The 18380-nt window shown below is 55.9% G+C and overlaps 1 protein-coding gene across 2 annotated transcripts in view; it reads right to left on the minus strand.

The window, feature by feature from the left end:
- The window catches only part of NKD1 (naked cuticle homolog 1), a 95697-nt gene that overhangs the window by 13781 nt on the left and 63536 nt on the right, over positions 1-18380 (minus strand). For both annotated transcript variants that reach the window (XM_021094196.1, XM_021094197.1), the window contains exons 5-6: positions 4016-4122; positions 236-331 (exon numbers count right to left, since the gene is read on the minus strand). In XM_021094196.1, the coding sequence (XP_020949855.1) occupies positions 236-331; positions 4016-4122 (203 nt within the window). The remainder of the gene's footprint in view (positions 1-235; positions 332-4015; positions 4123-18380) is intronic.

Here is an 18380-nt window from a genome sequence, read left to right on the forward strand (position 1 = left end):
TCGGGGCTCTGCTCCTGCCCCTTCGCCCCTTCCCCAGCAGGAATGGCGCCTAGGCTATAGCAGCCCCACTGTCCCTTCCTGTCTGTCACCTCCCCCTACTCGGATCTCCGTGAAGCTCCCAGTGGCCCTGCTCCTGCCCTTAGGAGAAGGGGCAGCAGTGGCAGGCACACCATGGCTGGTCCCGGTCCCGTGCCTGAGGGCATGACCTGGCGGGAGGCCAGGCAGGTGCGCTCACCTCACGGGTGACCTTGCCGTTGTTGTCAAAGTCATACAGGGTGAAGGTCCACTCCTGCCGGCTGTCCTCCTCCACCGACACGTCACACTGCAGCTCCTGGACACGGACAGACAGTAGATGAGCGTGGCTGGTCACCCGGTAGCTGGAACCTCCTGGCTGCCCTCCCCAGACCCAGTGTGACAAGCATAATGACCAAGACATGATGGGCCTGGGAGAGAGGCCAAGCCGGGGAGGGGAGCTTGGGCCAGGGGAGAGGTGCCTGCCAGATGCCAGAGAGCCTCCGGGTCTTCAAAGGCCAAGGAGACACAAGGGGGCCAGGGGGGCGGGGTGGGGGGTGGCGGGGAGAGTCTGGGAGGAGGAATTGTGGCCTCAGGAAGACTGAACTTGGACCCAGGGTTAGAAGGTACTGGAAGGAAGACACAGGGAACAGTAACTCAGGGAGCCATGGCGGGACCGTCAGGGTGGCCCTGACCTGCAAGGCAGGACAGGAGGAGCATGAAGAGCTCAAGTTCCAAAGTCAGCTCCAGGTGCCCTGCATGACTGTCCATAGATGCATGACCTTGGCCATGGCCCTGCGCTTCTCTGAGCCTCAGTTTCCCCTCATACGAATGATGGAACATGATGGTATCAACCTCATGAGGTTGTGGAGAGCATTAACTGCCCTGCCTCCCGTCTCCCGGTCCCCTCCACGTCCCCCTGCAGCTGTGGTGGGCACTTCCTGACCTCCGAGCTCAGCCACCCGGCCTCCCTGTCCAAGAACAGCCCCCCAAGAGTCCGGGATTGAATGTCCAGGGGCGACATGAACGAGGGAGGGGCTGAGCAGGGGGACACATCTGAACACATGCAGTCTGACTCTCAGAGGGGCACCAGGGGATGGAGCCCAGCTGCCCGGGACCTGCTCGTCAACCTCCCCCCACCCCCCCGCCGTTATGGGCACCCCTCTTTCCCTGCTCCCTGGGATCACCTCCCAAGCCTCCCAGTCTCAGCGTCTGCTTTGGGGAAACTGGAAACAAGTGCGTAAGCGGCTCAGCACGGAGAAAAGCCCCATGAGGAGCGGTAGCTGCTATTGTCTCTGCTGGAAGGATTAATAGAGCGATGACGTCATCATCCTCACTCCCAAAACTCAAAGTGTCCAACTGCGGGGACTTGGAGCCGGGAAGCTCCGTCACTGGCGGCCAGCATGCAGGGGCCAGCAGAGCATCAGGGTTCCAGAAAGGATGGCCATAGGGGGAAAGAGCATCCACAAACAGCCTTAAAGAACCACAAGTTCTATGAAAACAAGCCAAGATGCCCCCAGACCGTCTTGTCCTCAGCTCCCCTCTCCTCTGCATGAGGACAGGCTCAGCCCCCCAGGGAGGGGAGGCACCCAGCCTCCAAATGCCGATCGGACGGAGCCACAGCATGGTGCCCCTGGCCCTGGCTTCCGCAGCTCGAAACCGGCTCCCTCCAGCAGTTCCCGGGCGGCCCACGCTGAGTTCAAAGTCAGCCTTCCCTCAGTGGTGACATGCCTGTCTGCTACCTGCCAAGTGCCCGCTCTGCTCTCGGAGGCACCGCGTCGTGCAGCACGGCACTTGTTCCACACACATGCTGCACACAGGTGTACACGCTGGCACTCGCGTGTGCACACGCACACAAACATACTGGCGTACACACAAGCATACACACATATGCATACACACACATATTCACACATACACATACATGTGTTCTGCATGTGCACACACATGCTCATGCACACATGGGTGTTCACCTGATTCCCTCTCCCAGCCCCTTCACTTGGCCCCAAAGACAGCACAAGCTAGAAGTTCAGATACCTAGTTAGGTAACTGCCCCACCCCTGTGACATCGGTCACGTGGATCTTCCTGTCCTCCCACCCCAGACCTCTCAAGTGAGTCCCCCTCGTGGACCACAGAGGAGTCACAGGCATCAGCCAGCCCTCTCCGGAAGCAGACCCACTTCAGCTTCCTGGGAAGACGTCCGGCTCCGGGCCTTCCTCTGCCCCTTTGCTTGGTGCTCAGCTTTGCCAAGAACTCTCAGAAGACCTGCAGGGACCCCCGGGGAGGGGGTGGGGGGCACTCAAGAAGAAGCTAGCAACCTCCGCTCCTGTGTTCAGGGCCCCTGGTGACCTGCCTTATACACACACCCCTCTCCCTCATCCCGGCACAGTGCAGCTTGCTCTTCCCACACCACAGGCCTCCAGGCCTTTGCTCCTGCTGCTCCCTCCGTCTGAAGTGTCCTCCTGATCCCAAAGGCTCCACTATGTATCCCCTCTCCCAAGTCCTGCTCTGATGCCAGACGCTCAACTCAGACACCTGCCCTCCCCCACCTCCGCCTGCAGCCACGGCTCCCTCCTTCGGGCACTGCGCAATCTGGAAACTGCCAGGATGCCCATCACTCTGCACCGCTCCAGCCTGACCTAGGTGACCTTCCTGCCCCCTCCATGCTCCCAGATCCCCATCGCATCACCGACTATGCAGTTACTGGGCCTGGGTCCCTCTTTTGAGCCCCTCCCCATGCTCTGCTCTGTGAAGGCAGGAACCATGCCTAGTTCACTGCCTGGTTCCCTGGTACCAGCAGGTATCAATCGACATTGGTTGGGGTTCCCACTGTGGCACAGCAGAAACGAAACCGACTAACATCCACGAGGATGTGGGTTCAATCCTTGGCTTTGCTCCGTAGGTTAAGGATCTGGCATTGCCGTGAGCTGGGGTGTAGGTTGCTGACATGGCTTGGATCTGGCATTGCTGTGGCTGTGGTGTAGGCTGGCAGCTGCAGCTCTGATTCAGTCCCTAACCTGAGAACTTCCATATGCCACAGGAGTGGTCCTAAAAAGACAAAAAAGAAAAAAACAAACAAAAAAAAACTGGTTAGAAGGACAAAGGCAAGTACTTCTGTCCCAGATACCCTTTTAAGCACATGAGACGCCTTCACTCAATGCTTACACCATCCTGAAAAGACAGATGTTAGCATCGCCATTCTGGAGGGGAGGTGAGCGAGGCAGGGCAGAGCAGGGAACTGAACCCCCATCTGCTGGCTCAAAGTCAGCGATACCCTAGTGACCTCACGAGGGCAACAGACAAGGAAGGAGGGAGGGTACAAGGAAGGCAGGGGAGAGGAAGAGCCAGCGAGCCCCATGCAGGCAGACCTGGGTCTCGCTCTTGGCACCTGGTACACAGAAGGAGCTTAATATACAGTTGGGGGAGGCGGGTCAGACAGACTGTGGGCTCTGGGTGGGTATGTCCCTTTTGGTGCTGGCCACCTGAGGCAACTGAGTCCCAGACAGAGTCAGGGACCTGCCCAAGGCCTCCTGCCTCCCGGTGGTCCACCCACCTGAGCGCCATCCCCCCGCCCCCCCCCCCCGCCAACGAGTTCCCCAGGACACCTCGGGAGCTGGGAGCAAAGGCTTCTTTCACCAACGAGGGAACTGAGGCCCAAGAGGAGGGCAGTCACCCAGCAAGGCCAGAGTGCCATCTCCCCTTGCCTACTTGTGTCCTCCCCCCAGGCCCCCGGGCCCTAGCCCAGTGGCATCCTCTGGCCACCACCCCACGTTGAGTGGCTGGGGACCCGAGCTGAGCGGGGAGGGGGTGGAGTCCCCAGGGCCTGGGCCAAGCTGGGGCAGCCCCAGATGTGGCAGGAGGAACATGTCACAGAGGGCGGGGGTTCAGGCAGGAAGGGAGGGACGTCACATCTGGACAGGCCTCCGCTCCCTTCCAGGAAAAGCAGCATCGAGAAGGGGCACCCCTGCTGTCCAGGGCGCAGCACCAGGAAAGGAAACTTACATCAAATTTCAGCTGCTTCTTGGAGCCGGGGCAAGAGTCCCCGACCTTCTCCATCCTCTTCTCATCGCCACTGGCCAGCCCGTCCGTCTTCTCGGGAGGCAGGGCCACTGCGGGGTGGGGGGGGAGGCAAGAGAGGTCCCGTGAGGAGGACAGTCCGAAGCCGGGCTGCGGGGCCACCACACTCACTGCGGCTTTGTCCTGGAGTCAAAATCACTGTGCTCTGGCCCCCAAAATGCACAGGCCTGAGACCCCACCCCCACCGCCACCCTTGTGCCTCCTCACCAGCGACTCGGGCCACCCCCGTGGGCCCCTCAGGCCTCTGTTCTCTGCAGCCCAGGTAGGCAGCCTGTGGTCACCTAGGACAGTGTTGGGCCAAAGGGCAGGTGGCCGAAGGCAGGCAGGTGCTTTTGGAGCCTCCAGAGGGAGGAGCTCTGGACCGCGGCCACTTCTCTGCAGTCTCACTGCCTCCGTGAGGACATTTTGGCAACTTCCAAAAATAAAAAAATGCCCAAGCGCAGCCTGTGGCACACTGGGGGGTGGTCAGGAGCAGGGACAGACACAAAATTCAGCAGGGTGGGTGAAAGGCGAGTGCACAGGCGCACGCGTGCACACACACACACACGCACACACAAACACACACACATGCGCACGCACACCACGGTATCTTCAGGAGCCAGCTCCCCCAGTGCCTTTCATCCTGCCTCTGCTCCACTAGAGGGTCCTCATTCTGCCAGAGACATTGACCAGAGGGCTCTGTGGTCCCTGTGGGTCCTCACCATGAGGACAATAAGAATAAACCAGTGGGAAGGTGGGCACAAAGCCCGGGGCCAATGGACATCATGTTCTCATGAAAACCCGCCAGAGGTGCCAGGAGGACAGCCCAGCGTGGCAGCCATGGTCCCTGGGCTAGGACCCAGCCCACGAGGTTCCATAAATCCTGGACGTCCCACCAGACCCCTTCAGCCCCTTCTGCCCACTTTCTCTCCGCCGGAATAAGGGGACTGGGGTTTGCTGGGGAATGGGTTTTTCCAGAATATCTCACAGCGCCTCTCATTAGATTCCCTCAGCTGCTCTGGGAGAGGGATTCTGTTGTCCTCTTTTACAGGGGAGCAAACAGAACCTGGCTCCCACTGAAGAAACCCTTCCCCCCATGTCCGACGCGGGGTAGCCGTGAAGGGCCGTGTGAGGAGCTGAGATACCTAAGCGGCAGCCCCAACCATGGGTGGGCTTTCTTGGGGAGTCAGGAGCCTGGAGAAATGCAGCCACCAGGCCCAGGAAACTAGGTGAGGGGTCCCTATGCCCCCACCACACTCACACACCCCAGCTTTGCAGACCAGGACCCAGGAGTAAGCTACTGGTCAGGACTGAACCCCAGCTTTCCCCCTTCGCTCCTGCCCTGTGGGCCCAGCCGTTATCCAAAGCATTTCCCTTGGGGCCCTCCCGAACACCTTGGTGGCCTCCAAGGATAAAGACGAGGCGGTGACCTCACATGGCATTGACTACAGCGTTTGTCCACTCAGTCCGCATGGCAACCCTGGGAGGCTGTTATTGTTATCAGCTCCATTATCCAGATGGGAAAACTGAGGCGCAGAGAGGCGAAATGCTTTACCAGTAAATGCTGGGGCTGGGCTTTGAACCTAAGCAGCCAGCCTGGCTCATGCTCTCGGCCACTCCATGCCATTCCTGACTTGGTTCAGGAGGCTTGGGGTGTCTCACAGCAGCCCGGGGAGAGGATAGCCTCTGCCTGGGCTCTGATCCTCCCTACCCTGTGTGTGGCCCCAGGCAGGTCACGTAACTTCTCTAGACGGCTCAGTTTCCCCAACTGCAAAATGGGGATGGTAACAGTCCCCTTGCCAGAGGATTGTTTTGTGGATTCAAGGAGCTATGACAGGAGGGGCTAAGAGCCCAGGGCCCGCACACAGGGTCCAGCCAGTAGTAGCAATGGCCTGGGGAGCGACGTCCCTGACCGGTTCAGCATTTGGGAAGCAGGAAGCAGGTAGCTCGGAGTTCCCATCATGGCTCAGTGGAAATGAATCTACTAGCATCCATAAGGATGCAGGTTTGATCCCTGGCCTCGCTCAGTGGGTTAAGGATCTGGTGTTGCTGTGAGCTGTGGTGTAGGTCACAGTAGCGGCTTGGATCTGGCATTGCTGTGGCTGTTGGCCTAGGCCAGGAGCTATAGCTCTGATTCGTCCCCTAACCTGGGAATCTCCATTTAAAAAACACACAAAAAAAACGGGTAGCTGAGTTTTCTAAAAACGGAGGCTTCTGGAATACAAACAGATGCAGAGCATCATATCAAGTACATGCAGCCTGGGTGGGGACAAGCCCGGGGAAGGAGGAGATAAAGCTGTGGATGCTCCGGTCACCAGGCCAGACGGGCGGGGACAGGAAAGCGATGATGGCCAGTGACTGGTCCTGCTCCCTCACAGCTCCCCTCTTGGCTGGCCCTGGAGGCATGCGCAGCCATGTCTGGATGCCCCCCTCCTTCTCGTCCCCCAAACACAGGCCCAGTGGGATGCAGGGAGCCCCAGCTCGCCATGCACCCCGTCCTCCCCCAGCAAGGCAGCAACTCCCTAGAGCTGTCAGGGGCTCTGGCTAGAGACTCCTATGTCTCAGTCACAGACTCCAGCTCCTCCCTGGTGGTTTCACAGAATGAGGCCAATGAGAATAAACCTAAGAGAGCTGGCCCCTCGGAGACCTCCAGGGTGGGCGGCGGGGGGGGGGGGCTTGGCATCCTCATTGCCAGGGTGGTTGTCAGGGGGAAGGTCACGGATGCTGACCGTCCCAGGGTGGTGGATGAAACCAGGTCCAGCCCTCCCTGCTCCTCCAAAGCCAACACCTCCATGGCCAGGAGGTGTCCTGCTCCAGGTTGGCACCAAGCCCCAGGGAAGTTAGATGGGAGATTGGCCAGTGACCCAAGGACAGTCAAGCATACAGCCCGCGCCACCCTGACCTCTGCATCTCAAATCTATCGGTGTACTGCTGGGCCGGAGCTGCTACCATCGGAGGAAGAAGCAAAAGAAAAAGAAGAAAGGAAAACAAAGGCCAGCTCCAGCTTCAAAGCCGCTGCCTCCCTCCGCAGAGGTCCTGGCTGGAGATGCAAGCCGGCCAGGCTTATCGAAACCAAACTTCAAGTTCAAAGGGAAGTTATCAGAAAACCACCTTCAGGTTCAATGTTGCCTTTCAAGTTCCACTTGATAAAACCCAAAGAAAAGAAACCTCTGTCCCTGCTCTCCCCTTCTCTGGAGCACCCAACCCCCTGACAGCCAGACAGCCCGTCCTTCCCGCGTCCTCCCCTGCCCGCCTTCCCTTCTCCTCTCCCAGGGAGGCAGGAAACACCGCCCCCATTCCTCATTCTCTTCGTACATCTTCTCCAAAGACCTGGCCTTTGTCCTCTCTTCACCGGCGGGTCCCACCCCTCATCCCATCCTGACTCAGAAAACCACCTGGACACCCAGCGGGGGCCCCTTCTCGGCTTGAGGACAGGCACAGATGGGTAGCAGGACCAGAAGCCATCTGCCCTGGGGCCTGGGGACCAGGAACAAGGACAGTCAGCACCCCTTCGCCCCCACGAAAGAAAGCCCTTCACCTTCTCACTGTCGCCCGCCCCGTGGCCAGGAGAGGGGGCAGATAATAGGTTAGAAAGCCACGCAGACCCCAGCGCCAGAGACGGAGGTGGGGGGTCGGAGGGTCTGTCATCTACATGCACATATGAGCCCTTTGAGCCAAATGATGCCAAACATCACCGGCCCCAGCCACACCAGTACACACCAAATCACCCTCCCTGCCCCCCCCCCCATCTTCGGGCTCAGGGGTGAATGGGGCTCGCTGCAGGCTGCCCAGGTCCAACCAATTGGGGAAGAGCAGAAGGATATTTTTGTCAAGATGGGTTTTACCACCAGAGTCCAAGCCCGCTCTTTGTCTCTTACTTCTGTGCAGCCCAGCGATTATTTTTTGCAGAGCTGATCTTTTGGGGTATAGTTTCAGGGGGACTCTGATGACTCTTCAACGGCACCAGTAACAACACTGCTAATGTGAAGACAGGAAGGAAAGCAGTGTGAGGAACAAGAAGAAAATGAAGGGAAGGTACAGATCGAGGAGGATGCGAAGGCTTTACATGCCAACAAAGTACCCTTGGTGACCTAGAGCAAGCTACAACCCGTGAGCCAAAGCCAGTCGGCCGCTTATTTTTGTAAATAAAGTTTTATTGGAACACAGTGACACTCACATCCATTGTCTATGCAGAATTGAGCAGCTGCAACAGAAGAGACTACAATGTCCCAAAGCCTAAGATACGTACTTTCCTAGGGCTTTACAGAAAAGCATATGGACTGTGCCTCAGGTGAGTGCAGGTCTGCACACCTGCCTTGATAGGCAGGGTGCAAGTCCAACTTCCTCTGCTGCTCAGCTGCTCGACTGGAAATCCTTGTGCAGTCCACAGCCTGCCCAACCATACACAGTGGCCATGGAAGAAAGAAAATGTCCACGCCTCCTTCTTAAAACCAAATCTCAACTCAAGGGAGTCTGGGGCAGCATGTGGAGCTCCTTCTCTCTGGAAGCTGTTCCCCGCCCCTCCTCTCACCATGGCCACGGCTATGGCCACAAGGAGCCAGCCGGCTGGCTGTGTTTACCAGATGATGGCTCTGTCCCACATTAGCTCCCAACCTGGCATCTCTCCACCCCCAGCAACTGCCAGATTAAATGCATTACTTGACCATCTTCACCCGGCTCCCTTTGATGTTCCCTTCTCAAGCTTCAAAATACCTTTTGGAGGGAGATCAGACAGCATTAAACAGAATTACTAATTAATTAAGCAAAGTTAAATTTTAAACACTGTTTGTTGTGTTAGCCAAAAGCCTGAACAGAACAGACTTTTTTCCTCCGCTGAGATCAAAGACAGTCTCTTCCCTCTCCCCTCCCCCAGTTTAAAAAAGGAGGGGGGGAGGGAAGAGAGAGAGAAAGAAGACGGTGCTAGAGGAGCTCGGGGGAGAGCAGGAAATACCTGAATGGGAGCAACTTTGATCGTGGGTCCCCCACACCCACCCACGGGCCACATGGGAGATGTCTGAGGCTCACGGGGGGACCGCACACTGGGAGAGCCATGGTCCCTTTCTCAGGACTGTTTAGCAGTGACCCAGGGAGCAGGATGGCACAGCCCACCCAGCCCAAGCCGCTGACAGCTGGCACCACCCAAACAGCATGAGAAGCAGGGCGATGAAATAAAACAGATCCACCCTCCCGAGGCCCCACCCTCCTGAGCAGGATGAGCGCCCCAGGGGTCTTTTCCCCACCCCCCCACCCCTGGCTTGGGGTCAGGGTCATTTGGGGTCATTGGGAGACTGGCCCTGAGACGCAGGCGGTGCACTGTACAACTCTAGGGGGCGCCATTCACACGCCGGACAGCCTCGATTTGTGTTTGCTTATGACATTTTTCAGACAGATGGCAGAAAGGTGTCTCAGGGCGGAGCCCCCTTTTCCAATTTGCAGCAACGCATTTGTCGCTAACAGAGTGCTGTCTAAACCCATTGAGTCTAGCACTTTATTCTGCCATCCTATCTGCGATCTTCTGATGGTTTCACAGGAGCCTGCTTCATCCACAGAGCCAGAATGCGAGTTTCTTTTCTTTCTTTTTTTCTTTCTTTTTTTTTTTTTGTCTTTTTAGGGCTGCACCCATGGCATATGGAGAGTCCCAGGCTAGGGGTCTAATCAGAGCTGCAGCCACCAGCCTACGCCACAGTCAGAGCAATGCGGGGATCCGAGCCGTGTCTGTGACCCATACCACAGCTCACGGCAATGCCGGATCCTTAACCCACTGAGCGAGGCCGGGGATCCAACTTGCGTCCTCATGGATGCTAGTCGGGTTCGTTATCGCTTGAGCCACGATGGGAACACCCCAGAATGCAAGTTTCTCGAGTGCTGGCCAGGCTGGCTTCCGCCCCTGGGTTGCCCATGGTGTAGAGCCCATACCGCGCATACACAGAGCAGATATTCCACCCCAGCGAGCTCCACGGCACCAAATCCCACAGGTGGCTGGAAGGCAGGCTACACAACAAACACCAGGAGTCCTGGCACGATTGAGATGGGGAACTGGCAGGGGGAAAGGGGTGGTTTGAAAGGGGTAGGTCTTGGGCTAACATCCAAATCCTGGGTGACATCCGCAAGTGCCGGCTTATTTTAACACAATCCAAAAAGCCTTTGTGGATGTTAAATTCTGGAAGAAGAGACACATTCGAGTCAGGGTATGACTAAGGCAGCCCCCCCCCCAAAGGCCAGAAATGAATGCTGAAATGCTTGGCGGACACCAGCCCAGTTACCGGGCAAGTCCCTCTCGGTTGATATAATTTAACACAAGCCAGAGCTTCCTGGCTGGAGTCTGGACACTTGCCTTAATGTATCCACAGGCCTTTCTCAATTGTCCCCGTCCAGATTATCTGCTGCAAATATTTTAGCCTCAGGGTGGCTTGCCAGGAGGTTTCTGACTCCCCAACCCTTCAAGAGCAGCTGTTAGAGAGGGAATGCAGATGGATTTTAATATTAGCCTATGCCAAATATAATTAGGAGGGTAAATCTGCTGCCAGTAAAAAGAGAAAGATATCATGTGTGCATTCCAGGCCAAATGGTTTCTTGCATTATCTGCACGCGGCCTCCTTGGGGAACGAGGGTCCCGAGGATCCACGGATCTGTTTGACCACGCACACAGCCATGGGCAGCATGGGGGATGCTGGTGCTGTTTGTGGGCACACGCGTGATTTCATTCATAACAGCCCCAGGCAGCGTGTGTCACCGCTTGCCTGTTACAGGAGGAAACTCAGCCTAAAAAGCAAACCTGGTCGAGCCACTTCTCTGCTGCTGTGTCTCAGCCCCATGTCTCCACAGAGCTGCTGTTCCCCACCAAGAACACTCTTTCGGTCTCTCCGACTCCTGCTCCTCCTTCAGGCCTTCAGGTTTTTGCTTTTGTCTTTTTAGGGCCGCGCCCACGGCATATGGAGGTTCCCAGGTTAGGGGTCGAATCCGAGCTGCAGCCGATGGCCTACACCATAGCCACAGCCGCACCAGATCCAAGCCGCACCTGCCACCTACACCACAGCTCATGGCCATGATGGATCCTCCACCCACCGAGCAAGGCCAGGGATCGAACCCGAATCCTCATGGATACTAGTCAGAGTCATTTCCGCTGAGCCACAACGGGAACTCCCAGGCGTTCAGTTTAAACGTCCCTGCCTGACCCTCACGCCCTCAGGTGCTAGGTTAGGTTTCCCGCTTCAGCAATGCCTGGTCAACACCATTCATCACCATCACTCATTGAACTAACTCCTCCTCCTCCTCCAGTTCCGATATATCGCTCCGTACCCTACAAAGAGGTGTAGTGGCGGCGGCGGCGGCAGCGGTGGCAGCAAAATGAAGCAAGAGTTAGCAGCAGAATCAGGATTTGAAGCCAGAAGGTGTAAAAACTAAACCCAAAACATCCCAGTTTCCTGCCGCCCCAGCCACGGGTCTCTCCACTCGGGTTCCACCACAATAGTTGACACCTGTTCCTGCCTGTCCGGCAACCATCCCCCTCCTTCTGATAATAGCACCGGCTTTTCTCTGGTGGGCCGCCCCTCCCCCACCCCAAGCTGAGTGGTTTATGGGGCGCTGATTCCCCTCCCAGCTTCCCCGGACACACCCGGCACCCAGACCCGGCTGGCTTGCTTATTCATCCTGACAGTTCCGTGTCTGAGCTCAGCGCCAAAGGAGGGAGCGTCAGGAAGCCGATGAAGCTAAAGCGTCAGGGTCCCTTGCTTGCGGGGGGGGGGGGGGGCCCTTCCACATTGGAATGTGCCCACATGGTTGGTTGTTTTTGTGACATTTTCAACATTAGGTATTGTATCCACCATCTGTTAAGGACGCTGTCTCTTCCCGCTGTGACATCCTCCATGTCCCTCTGTGTCTTGGGCATTTCTGGACCCACATGTCCCTCTGTGTCACTTGGTGTTGGAGTCCAGGCATTTCTGGACCCAAGCTACCTTAAGGAGGTTGAGTCGGGGATATACTGATTTAGGTTTAGAGGGAAATATTACATAGAAATACATACACATGCATTTATATATACATGGACTAGTTACGAAAGAGAATCATGCATTCTTTTTCTTAAAGAAGGCACCTGTGTTGGATAAGCTTTGGGTCCCGCCAAACCTAGACCTACCTTGCCCAGTAGAGTGAGAATCATATTTGGCAAGAAATAATGGTTGTGGGAGCTCCCTTTCACCTGCACTGGCTCGGGTCATAGGATGTGAGCATCCAGGGCTGGTTGGTCACCTCTGCCACTGTAGCAGGACAGATGAACAAAGGGCAGAGGAAGAGAGGATGAAGAGAGAGCGAGAGAATGAATGAAGGAGTTTGTGTGTGAGCGTGTGCGTGTGCGTGCTGATGACATGGTTTGAGCTCCCGGACCCAGCCATCCCATCTTGGGCAAGATCCACCCTAGGATTTCAATTTCCTGAACCAGATCTTATAGGGAGTTTGGGTTGAGTATCCAAAATAACGCAAAGAATCCTGACTCAACTCACCATCACGTGGAAAAAGTGCATTTCAGGAAAAAAAAAAAACAAAATCACCGCCCAAACCAGTAGCTGACCCCATGCAGCACTTTTTTTTTTTTTGGTCTTTTTTAGGGCCCATGGAGGTTCCCAGGCTAGGGGTCCAATTGGAGCTCCAGCTGCCGGCCTACACCACAGCCACAGCAACGCCAGATCCGAGCCGAGTCTGCAACCCACACCACAGCTCACGGCAATGCCAGATCCTTAACCCACTGAGCAAGGCCAGGGATCGAACCCTCAACCTCGTGGTTCCTAGTTGGATTCACCTCCACTGCGCCACGACGGGAACTCCCCCCATGCAGCACTCTTGAAGGTGGTTTCCGGCAGTTTCCACCACCAGGCACCTACCCCTTTCCTGGGTCTTTTCCTCCACACTCCTGCCTTCTCCGGGTTACATTTTTCTGTAAGATTTTTATTTAAGGGCCAGTTGTAACTGAGGGAAAAGAAGAAAGGGAAAGAAAAAAAAAAAGAAAAAAAACCTTCCCAACAAATAGCATTCTGGCCTTTTTTTCTCATCAGAGCCTGAGGTTGATGGCCACTCTGCTTTGAGGTTTGAATAGGACTGAGACGAAACATCTGTTGGGAGAGGGGGCGGGGGGAACACCGGGAGACGGAGAGGGATGGGGGAAAAAAGCCTTCTTTGGGCTAAAAATATCATGTCCCTTCCACTAGCCCCCCCTCATCCCCGCCCAAGTTAAAACATGTGATGAAATTCAACTTTTAAAATCTAACCCCGAGCTACTTGAAACTATGAAAGCTTCCTCGGTATCTGACACAAGTCAGAATTTCCACTGTTCAAGCTGCGCTTTTATGAAGAACAGACTTGAGAGAAACTGCTGTCACCGCTGAAGCCTAGGCTTCTGGGGGGACTGCGGTGGAGTGAAGTCGGGGCGACTGACACTCGCCGGCAGGACAGGCTCTGAACAGAGGGAGAGAAGCCAGCGGGGTGGGGCCCGCCTGCCCCTCCGTCTGGGGGTCCCCGCTGCTCTGCAGTCAACTCCCCTTCCTCTCAGACACACTGGGAACCACGGCCAGCCCCGCCGATTGACGAACCTCGCCTGGGAGTCCCACGGAGCCGTCTGTGGTCACTTCCTGAGAAGTGTGCTCTCCTGCTCGCTCTCTCTCTCTCCTCCCCAAGGGCTCCCTGAACTCCAGATTCAGTGTCCAACTGTCTACTCAGCCTCTCTATCTGAAAGCAGGTCAAACAGGCATCTTAAAACCAACGTATCCCCAAATAAAAGCTCTGGAGTTCCCTGGTGGCTCAGTGGGTTAAGGACCCGTCATTGTCACTGCTGTGGTGCAGGTTCGATCCCTGACCCGGGACTATCTGCGTGGCCCCAAACCCCCAAAATGAAAACAAAAGCCTGGATTGTCACCTGCCAAAATGTCCCCTCAGAAGTGACACCATCAGTTCCTTAATTCCTTAAGCCCAAACTCTAAGGAGTAGCCAGGATCCCTTTCTTTCCCTCCCCCACCTCCCTCTGCCCCTCCACCCCCACCCCAACCACTTCTCTCCAGCCCTGGGCTAGGCCAATGCCATCACCTCTCCCCTGCACTATCGCAATCACCTCCTGTTCTTACCGCTTCCTTCCTCCCTCGGAATGATCCATCCTTCCCAGAAGCCACAATTATCTTGTGCAAATGGAAGTGAAAATCTAGGCACTCACCCACCTCAAACTTTCCAACAGTGTCTCTACAATTGCAGCATGAAACCCAAGCGCACGGCCCCACCCTTGCAGACTGCCCCAGCCCCAGCCCCAGCCCCAGCCCTGAGGTCTCCTGCCACCTGCCGCCACAGGGGCCTCCCTTCTGTTCCCCCCTCAACTCAGTTCCATCCCCCCTGGGGCTCTGCTCCCTCCTCCTGGCCACTGTCCCTCCACATCCTCCCCTGGCTGGCTCCTTCCTGGCATCTGCACCTCCGCTGAAGTGTCACCTCCTCAGAGAGGCCTGGCCACTCCACCCTTCCCTGGGTTTCGTCTCTTTGAGGAGCGCCACTCCCAGAACCGTGCGTGCTCTCTCCCAGGGTGATGTATCCACTACCTGCCTCCCTCACGTGGACACCCCAACAGCAAGCCCCCCACCCCAACCTTGCTCTCGGCTGGAACCTGGGGTCCAGCAGGGCCCTGCACCCGAAGCAGGCACTCGGTAAATTCTCACTGAATGAGAAGGAGGCTGTCGAATGCTGTGTGACCCTGGGCAGGTCACATAGCCTCTCTGGGCCTCAGTTTCTTATTACAGTGGAAAGGGACTAGAGGCCTCTTGGGGGCTCCTCAGCTCTGTGAATGGCTAACATCTCACACCAGGAGCCTGGATGGACTGGAGGGGGCCCTCCCTGGGGACCTGACTCTTCTCGTGAGCACCACTGGTCCCTGAGTGATGATTTTTCAACTTTATGATGGTGCAAAAATGATACGCAATCAGTAGAAACCGCACTTCTAATTTCAAATCTGCATCTTTTCCCGGGATGGTGACACGTGCTGGGACCCCTCTGGTGACACTGAGCAGAGGCAGCAGGTCCCAGCTCCCAGCCAGCCACGTGAACACCAGGGTAAAAGGCTGGTACACCTACCCTGCGTCCAGACAACCATTCTGTTTTTCACTTTTGGTACAGTAATCAGTAAATTATATGTGATGTTCAAGGCTTTATTATAAATAAGCTTTGCGTCAGATGACTTTGCCCAGGTGTGAGCTAACATAAGCGTTCCAAGCACGGGTTCAGTATGTCAAATGTAGGGACTGCATTTTTGACTAATGCTATTTTTTCCTTTTGTCCTTTTTCAGGGCCGCTCCTGAGGTACATGGAGGTTCCCAGGCTAGGGGTCAAATCGCAGCTGCAGCTGCCAGACTACACCACAGCCACAGCAATGCCAGATCTGAGCCACGTCTGCAAACTACATTGCAGCTTATGGCAATGCCAGATCATTAACCCACTGAGCGAGGCCAGGGATCGAAACCGTGTCCTCGTGGATACCAGTAGGGTTCGTTAACAACAGAGCCACAACAGGAACTCCAGGACTAATGATATTTTCAACTAACAATGAGTTTATCGGGACATAACCCCATCAGAGGTCAAGAAAAAGCTGTATTTATTGAGCACTAATGGCACAGCAGACTATGCCACGCACTCAGAGGAGGAGGAGACATTCAGAGATTCTCATAGGACTAAAGAAGCTTTGCAAATAGGCCTTCTTTGATCTGGACTAGTAAATAATTACAAACACCACTGGGCTCCCTGTCAAGAAAGATGGCCCCATGAAAAAAGAGTCAGGACAGTTCACATACTCTGGCCCACTCTGGACCAGGGCTGTTTTCTGGGCTGACGTAAACAACCTCGCTGTCTTCCCAGGAAGAAGGGCTAAACCTGCCCCCAACTAGAAACTGAAGCACAGAGAAGTTAAGTGACTGGTCCAAAGTCACACAGTGAGATGTGCTAAAGCCAGCCTGGATCTGGAGTCTGACTTGCAAATTCCCAGCGAGTTGGAATAAAGGGGGGAGGGCCCCTCTCATGCAGCCCGTCCGGGTTGGAGGAAGACAAAGTTCAGGCCACGATGACTGGGACAGGCCCTGAGCTCACAGCGGGGCTACTCAGCCCTTCAGGTCTCAGTCCCAACGCCACCCCACCGCCCTGCTCAGCAGGACCTCCACCCTCGGGCCAGGGAAGCAGCCACCCCTGTGGACCCCACCGGACTGAACCTGGGCTGAGCCAAAGCAAGGCCTGCCTGGCAGAACCCCTGGACCCAGGGGCTTTGAAGGGTCTTTAATGAAGGCAGGACCGGCAGGTGGGACCTGCTCTGTGGACTCAACTTTCTTTCTTTCTTTTCGTTTTTCTTTTTTGTCTTTCTGCCTTTTCTAGAGCTGCTCCCACGGCATATGGAGGTTCCCAGGCTAGGGGTCGAATTGGAGCTGTAGCTGCCAGCTTACACCAGAGCCACAGCAATGTGGGATCCGAGCCGCATCTGCAACCTCCACCACAGCTCACAGCAACGCAGGATCCTTAACCCACTGAGCAAGGCCAGGGATCGAACCCACAACCTCATGGTTCCTAGTTGGATTCATTAACCACTGCGCCACAACAGGAACTCCTGGACTCGGCTTTCTATAGAAGATGCCAAGCAGACTGCACTCTGCCAGTTTTCACCTCCAAGCAAGAGGTGGAAAGACAAGATGTAGCCATGATGCTGAGGGTCAGTGACAGGCAGGAGTGGGGACAGCAGGAGGTGGCAGGGGAGAGCGGGCCCCCCCGAGAGAAGGGGCTGAGGAGCACAGAGCAGTAGTCCAGGCGATGCTGGGTCAGAAGGACAGCCCTGGACACAGTGCTTCCTGGAGGCCCTTTAGGGTGACATGCACAGGTCTGCCCAGCAGGCCTGGCACCAACGTCCACCTCAAGCCACAAGCCACAGGCTGCCACCACCTGTCGTTCTGCCCACCTGGGGAGGTAGGGATGTCGAGTGAAGTGTGGGGCCCCTCCCCGGCCCTCAGCGCCCTGCTGGCTCAGCGGGGGAGGGTTCGGCTCTCCTTCCACGCTAAGCCTCAGGTCCGCCTGCCACACCCGGCCAGTCCTGGAGCGCGGGACTGCTCGTGCTTACTTTGTTCTTGCCACAGTTCAAAAGCAGCTCGAGGCCCCAGCCCGCGCTCCAAGCCCAGCCTTAATCTCCCATCCCGAGAGCTCCCAGCTGGCCAGTTAAGGCAGTTAAGACGCTGGATTAGGGCCGGCTTTACATAACAACGCAGGAGCTAAAGCCATCCTCTCCTGGGATGGCTAAAAGACTTCTTTTTATCTTCACGCCTCAGATGGCCTTTTTTCTCCCCTAACAGCCCTCCAGCTATCCAAGAGGCAATGAACTTGGCCAACAGGAAGACAAAGGAGAGATTCAGGACTTCAGCTTGCTCTCCCTTGGCCCAGAGCACAGAGGGATGCCTGCAGCCCAGCTCCAGGCCAGGTGGAGGCTTCTCCGTGGCCAGGACTCCTCTCCCCAGGCCTCATGGTTCACAGCCTCATCCCCCCCTTCCAGAGGGGTGGGAAGTGGGGTGGTGGTGGAGGGGGGTGGCCGGACCCGGCGCCAACGGTGGCCAAGAACCACAAACAGTTACTGGGGCCAGCATCCCCCTGCAAGGAGTTTCAGGGGCCACACAGGCAGGCCAGGAGTAAACTAGAACAGCCCCCCTCTGCTGCTTTATTTACTTGTCGTTGTCACTTTTGGATTTCGTTGTTAGTCCTCCATTTCAAAGGAATATATAGACCACTTTCTTCTTGGAAAACATTAATTACAGTTAATACTACAACCTTCTTTGACCACGCTTTCCAAGTTTAGTTTCCTCCTCCCCTGTCCAGAAGGAGCTACTATTTTTGTCTGTCTAGGCCTCTAGCTACACTATATATATATACTATATATATGTACGTTCACATACACAAGGAAATACAGATGCCCTTTTTTTTTCCATGAAAGATAACACATGGTCTGTGACAGGCCGCATCGTGCTGCAACTTGGTCTTACATTTGGTGCTTCTGTGTAAGCTTTTGTTTGAAGAAAAGGGCCAGAAACTTGATCACCAACAACCCAGTCTAAGCCCTAGTTGGGAAACTGAGTCAAGCTGGTGGATCCCAACCCTCAAAAGCCCTCAAAGCTTGACTTGCAGCGGGTAGGCCATGGGGACAGACTCAGAGCCACCAGCCACACCCCCTGTCCCGGACAGGAGCTAGGACCTTTAGGCACCGTATTTCTCCCCCATCCATCAGTCCATGTTTGTCAGTGCTGCCCCATAGCTGTTTGTCCTCCCTACA

This window comes from Sus scrofa, chromosome 6 (genome assembly GCF_000003025.6).
Source record: "Sus scrofa isolate TJ Tabasco breed Duroc chromosome 6, Sscrofa11.1, whole genome shotgun sequence".
NCBI classification, from domain to species: domain Eukaryota; kingdom Metazoa; phylum Chordata; class Mammalia; order Artiodactyla; family Suidae; genus Sus; species Sus scrofa.